Consider the following 6,138-nt stretch of genomic DNA (forward strand, 5'->3'; position numbering starts at 1 on the left):
CGGAAACCCTACTTGCGCTGCGCCTCCGCAGCATATAACCTCTCCCACCTCTCGCCCTCCGCCTTCCCTCTCTCCTCTTTGGCGGCGGCGGCGGCGGCGGAAGAGAGCGACGCAGACGGACGGCGTGGTGGTCTCCCCCTCCGGCGACGTAGCTCGAGCTCGCAACCATGGTGAGCGCCGCGCCGTTTCTCCCGTTACGTCTCAGTTTCATAGTCTCTGTACTTGTGTAGCACCGGTGTCTTCTTCTGTTCTTTAGTTTCGGGTCGAGTGGTAGCAGGATGGGCTTGTGTTTAGCTTGTGTGGTGGTAATGTTAAGAGGGAGAATTGAGAGATTGGGGGAGGATTTGGTTTGGTTCTTGGGATTTGATGCGGTGTGCATTGTTGTAGATTGGCGGGCAGGTGTGATGAGGGCTATGCAATCTTTTTTTCGTGTTATGTTTCCTATTTCCTGTTTCTTGATGGCAGCATATGTATGATGATTACCTTTTGATGTAGTAACTGATTTAAGTTGTGTGCTGTTTGATATATTCTTACTAATTTTATATAGGAATTAGATTCCAAGATATGTAGTTAAACAGTATGGATCCTGTTGGGATCTAGAATTATATTGTGGATAAACAGTATCGAGCCTATTGCTATCTAGAATTATATTGTTGTACTGGCTTTTAAGAAGCATCACAATTCTGTGAGTATGTGGTTAATAACATACTTAACGTTGTCAACCTGTTATTTTCTGAACAGGCGAGGGGATTGAAGAAGCATCTCAAGAGGCTCAATGCGACCAAGCACTGGATGCTCGACAAGCTCGGCGGAGCTTTTGTGAGTTTACTGATTTCCTGTGATGTGCTTGAAATGGCCTCTGCCATTTGCGACTATTTTCTGTTGTTCAGTAATGTAATTCGCCGAACTGCTTTGTGTGCCTTCCAGGCCCCCAAGCCATCGTCTGGACCTCACAAGTCCAGGGAGTGCCTGCCCCTGATCCTCATCATCAGGAACAGGTTGAAGTATGCGCTGACATACCGTGAGGTTATCTCTATCCTGATGCAGCGGCATGTCTTGGTTGATGGGAAGGTCAGGACTGACAAGACCTACCCTGCTGGTTTCATGGGTATGCACGCATGTTTCTTTTCTGACCCGTCGTTATCTTGTATGGTCTGGTATGCAAGTGGTTCATTTCTAGCATACCTTACATGGTAATGCCCTCTGTTTGGCAGATGTGATATCCATTCCAAAGACTGGTGAGAACTACAGGCTTCTCTATGACACCAAGGGTCGCTTCCGCCTTCAGTCCGTCAAGGATGAGGATGCCAAGGTTAGCGTTGCTTCTTTTCACTCATGCACACGTGAATGTAAATTCTCTATTCTGTTTTGTAGTCTAAATGTTTGTGACCCGCTCTTTTATATGCAGTTCAAGCTTTGCAAAGTTCGGTCTGTCCAGTTTGGACAGAAGGGCATTCCCTATCTGAACACCTATGATGGACGCACCATCCGCTACCCGGACCCTTTGATTAAGGCTAACGACACAATCAAGATTGATCTTGAGACCAACAAGATTGTTGACTTCATCAAGTTTGATGTGGGCAATGTCGTTATGGTCACAGGAGGGAGGAACACTGGTCGTGTTGGAGTAATTAAGAACAGGGAGAAGCACAAGGGCAGTTTTGAGACCATCCATGTGGAGGACGCATTGGGCCATGCCTTCGCCACCCGTCTGGGCAATGTGTTCACCATCGGCAAGGGCAACAAGCCATGGGTGTCTCTCCCTAAGGGCAAGGGTATCAAGCTCAGCATCATCGAGGAACAGAGGAAGCGAGATGCTGCTGCTCAGGCTGCTGCAAATGCTTAAATACATTTCTATCTTCAAAATTTGAGTTTTGTTTGGGTTGACAGAATTTTCCATCCTAGTTGAAATGTAGTTCACAGTAATACTGTTAAGTTGCAGAGATGCATCCTTTTCTACTGTTATTTCATGTTATCGAGCCATTTTATTGTGTTCATCTTTTGGCCTTGAAGCTACCAAAATGGCTGAGACCGTTATCATCATGCAGTCATTATAATGAACAGTAGCAATTAGCCATCACTTGTTTAGAGCGAGATTTGTTTTCAGGCAACTGCTGCTTTACTGAAGCTACATGGCTAATCTTGGTTTATTCAAACGAGACTTTTGGCATCCTTCCAGCTTGGCATTCAAAGGGAGTCTTGGTTTAATCAAATAGGCTTCCAATCTTTCCAGGTTTTGCAAAGTAAAACCTTTTTCGTAATGGATCATACGATTTTCATTGGATCAGCATTCCTGGAACACAATTGTATGGAAAGGTAGGGATGGGCAGAAAAAGACCGAGACCGAGAAATTCGGTCCTAGGTAGTGAGACCGAATTTTATTCGGTCAATTCGGTTAGTCTTCTTGGTAAAAAAAAAAGACCGAATTAACAAATTAACAAAAAAAATGTCTAAATCCAACCTATAATCCACTAAATTCAATATGATTAAACTCTATTTTTCACATCCCTACTTCTTATAGGCATGTAATATAAGAAGTGTCTTTACGCATACATGCTTACGATTTTTTTTTGATTTTTGTGTTGAAAATTTTCATTATTTCTTTGCATATATGAAAATGTTACTGAATTTCGGTCAGAACTGAGACCGAGACCAAATTTGTCGGCCCTAATATTTTTTGCGTTGAAATTCGGTATTCACTTCCAAAAGACCGAAAGACCGAAGACCGAAACCGAAATTTTCGGTTAGACCGAATACGCACCCCTGTGGAAAGGTACGCATGCCGAACAAATGGAATGTTTGGTTTATTCAATGAGACTTCAATTATTGGGAAAGGTGATAATACAAATTGGCAAATACGGTAGTACTGTTTTAAACCTCTCGCTAGTATTTTTTTTCACCCGAGGCTAAACCGAAATACCGTCCTGCCTTGGATGCATAGTTTACAAAACCGCGCGATTATCACGTGTGGTAATCTTCTCAGTTTTTGAAATCACGGTATAGCTCTCGGTTTGGGGAATCATGCTAGGATGTGGATCCTGGCTGTGATGTGAACACACTCGTGCATACTCACCGGCAGCGGTAGATCCGGCCGTCATAGGGCCGACAATGACAGATCTACCCCTCTCGGGCTGCCCTTGCCTCCCCTTCACCAGTGTAGCTCCTAAGGTCGCCATGGGTGGATCCGCGTCCCCTGAGACCTCCACCTCAACTGTTGCCATCGTCGAGGTCGCGGTAGCCGCCGCCGTCATTTGAGTCGTTGTAGCCACTGCCTTATCCCGTCACGGGGTCACTCGGGAGATATTTAACCATTTGCCACATTTAGATGTGGCAATTAACTATTTGCCACTGGACCCACATGTCATAGATACATGTGGACCCACATGTCATTGAGATAGGGGTGGCAAATAGTTATTTGCCAAATCTAAAAGTGGCAAATAGTTAAAAGCCCCGGTCACTCGGCGGTGGCAGATCCGCCCTTTCCTAGGGCTGACAATGATGCCGCTGGATCCGCTGCCGCCGTCACCGTCCCTCCAAGGGCCGAGGGTGGTGGATCCATCCCTCACGAGGGAGGTGTCGATGGATCCACTGTCCTTAGGGGGTTGCCGCCGTCGTCATCGTTGTCTTTGCCATAGCTCCCACCAGAGCCGAGCGGGGTAGGGAGAGGGGAGGGGAGGGGAGGAGTAGGGAGAAGAGAGGGTGAGGAGAAGACCTCCTCCGTGATAGAAAAATCTCCTCCCCAAGCATCTACTCCACGCGTGCGCGCTCCGTTGGGGCCGCCACCGAGCTCCACTGAGCATTTGGACCTTAAGCGCCGCCACCTCTGCATGAGAGAGATTGTGAGTGAGTGAGAAAGAGAGAGAGGAGGTGAGGAGTTGAGGTGACTAAATACGGAGGGAGAGTAAAGGGGATAAGGATAAGGATGAGCAGAGAGATGGGTGGCAGGTGGGCCTATTAAGACGTCCACTTGCGATAATAAATTTTCGTATCACAGGTGGATTTTTGCTGGACACCGCCTAAATATTTTTACATATGAATGCTCATTTAGTTGGCCGCCTAAATATTTTTACATATGGACGCTCATTTAGTTGGCTAAAAAAAAACACCGTGTGTGTTCGTGAAAATCGTTTTTTATAAGTGTTTCTTAGGTCTTCCGGTGAAAATGGAGGCACAACACATAAGATCGCTTCCCGATTTTGTTTCAATTCACGATCACGGGATTTCACGTGCCCGCAGGCCGCAGCCAGCGTCGCATCCACCTTCATTTGTCCGTCATCGTACACCGGGCTCTTCGTCCGTCATTCGCAATCCCGTGAGCTTCGTCTGTGCGTCCGCGTCCCAACGCCCGCACGAGCGTTCGTTGTTTCTGCTGTCCCCAGACAGGTTCCAAGACTGAGAGCGCCCCGACGTCCATGCCTAGGGAGTATAGTCGATCACGTACGGCACGTACTAGCCACACCAAGTAAGAAGAAGAAGAAGACCGGTAAGAGAGGGGTGGCTGCCTGCTTTTTTGCTTCTTGCTGCTGCGGCCTGTTCTTCATCGGAGCTCTTCGTGTCCAGATTTCTTCAAGGCTAGAGAGCAGCTAGCAATAGGAGGAGGCAGTAGGCATGGGCAGCGTCAAAGGTGAGCGGCTGACCGGTGTGGAGCTTTAATTTGAGCTCTCTGGTTTGTGTAGATGGCTTTGCTCTGTGTTCATGATTTGGGTTCTCAGGGGCTGCTCTGAACTTGGGTTATTTGGGGTTCAAAGTTCGGATCATCTGTTCGATGTTCCCATCGATTTTGTTTGGTGAGAGTTGCAAAAGAACGGTTTTATGTAGGTAGGGCCAAATCAAACTTGAGATTTTTCTCTCTCTCTCTCTCTCTCTTCCCTGACGCTTTCCCTGATATGTGCATTAAAGGATTTTGATATGGCCCAGCCTGTTTGAGTTTATTTTCTTGATTTTCTTTTTGAATTTATTTAGATAGTGTGTGCTCTTTTGAGTGAGCTCTCTAGATAGTGAGTTTGCTTCATTGTGTCTGTGCGTGATGACAGCACAAGTGTCAAGACGAGGCAACAAGGTGCACTACGCTTTATGCGCAAGACACTGCAAAATCACATACGACTATACATGACAATTGAAATTGTTTTTATCCAGTATACCGCATGGACATCTTAATAGCATAGGATAAAGAGAAAAGCAATAATAACCAAAAGGTTGGAGTTTAGGATTGGTTTATTTATTTATAGGGGTATTAGCATGGCTAGGATTATAATTAGCTAGGGTTTAGCTTTAGATTAGCGATAGTAAGGTTGGCAAGTATAGCGGCTAGGATTTAGTTTATTAATTTCTAGCCCACATGGGAGACTTCTCTAACCGGTGCTGACAAATAGCATAATGGCCAGAGGATTGGAAGGTTGGTGCAGGTTGTGAGGTGGATGTGTTACTCCGACAACCATGGCGGGAGAGCTAAGTGTGCAGTGTACTGTGGAGACCAAGGAAACAATGAAGCTCCAACCTCTGTAGGCATTGATAAGTGTGGTGCGAGGAATAGCAATACTTCGGCTTTGGGATTATGTTATGTGGAGCTTTATATCCAACAGTCCGATCTCGAACGTCCTTATGAAAGGCGTAAATTTCCAAACGGTGTTTTTTAAGTGGCTAAGGGGTAATTTGGAATAAGAGGAATAATATTCAAAAGATTGAATTTAATATAATTCTAAATTGGAAGTTTAAATGGCATTTAAATAGATTAAGAACATTCAAATAAAATATGAAAATATAAAAAAATAGTATCAATAGATAGAGTTTGAATTTAGAGTAATTTAGGTCCAAGTTTGACTTGAATCGGTTTTACGGTTGAATCAGTTTTACGGTTTGGGAGAAATGGGCTCTAAAAATTGAACTTTGGATTAAATCTAGAAAATACGAAACAAAACTGTTTATGGGGCCAACCTGTCAAACACTGTTATTCTTTTCTTTTCTCTCCTTCCTCCTCCCGATCACCTCTCTCTTTCTTGTTGCAGGCCGTGGCTAGGGTTGGGGATTCCAGCGGCTATGATGGCCAGAGGCCAGGGCAGATTGAGAGAGGAGGCTGTGTGCACGACGGTGGCGAAGTATCCCCCGTAGTGGAACGGCTAATTGTGCCAGCGGCAAGGT

The 6,138-nt window shown here is 45.6% G+C and overlaps 1 protein-coding gene across 1 annotated transcript; it reads left to right on the forward strand.

Moving 5' to 3' along the window:
* The first annotated feature begins 49 nt into the window (after positions 1–49).
* Positions 50–1,997, forward strand: LOC127760525 (40S ribosomal protein S4-like). Its single transcript, XM_052284807.1, has 5 exons — positions 50–170; positions 742–819; positions 928–1,108; positions 1,215–1,312; positions 1,409–1,997. Exons 1-5 carry the CDS (start codon positions 168–170, stop codon positions 1,844–1,846), a joined length of 798 nt encoding a protein of 265 aa, XP_052140767.1. The 5' UTR covers positions 50–167; the 3' UTR covers positions 1,847–1,997.
* Positions 1,998–6,138: the final 4,141 nt, after the last annotated feature.

The sequence above is a fragment of the Oryza glaberrima genome, chromosome 1 (assembly GCF_000147395.1).
Source record: "Oryza glaberrima chromosome 1, OglaRS2, whole genome shotgun sequence".
Taxonomy (NCBI): domain Eukaryota; kingdom Viridiplantae; phylum Streptophyta; class Magnoliopsida; order Poales; family Poaceae; genus Oryza; species Oryza glaberrima.

Bases quoted from the DNA above. Each gene is read 5' to 3' on its own strand.
- LOC127760525 (XM_052284807.1), top strand. The intron at 820-927 runs GTGAGTTTACTG...TGTGCCTTCCAG, and splicing joins ACAAGCTCGGCGGAGCTTTT to GCCCCCAAGCCATCGTCTGG. The intron at 1,313-1,408 runs GTTAGCGTTGCT...TTTTATATGCAG, and splicing joins TCAAGGATGAGGATGCCAAG to TTCAAGCTTTGCAAAGTTCG.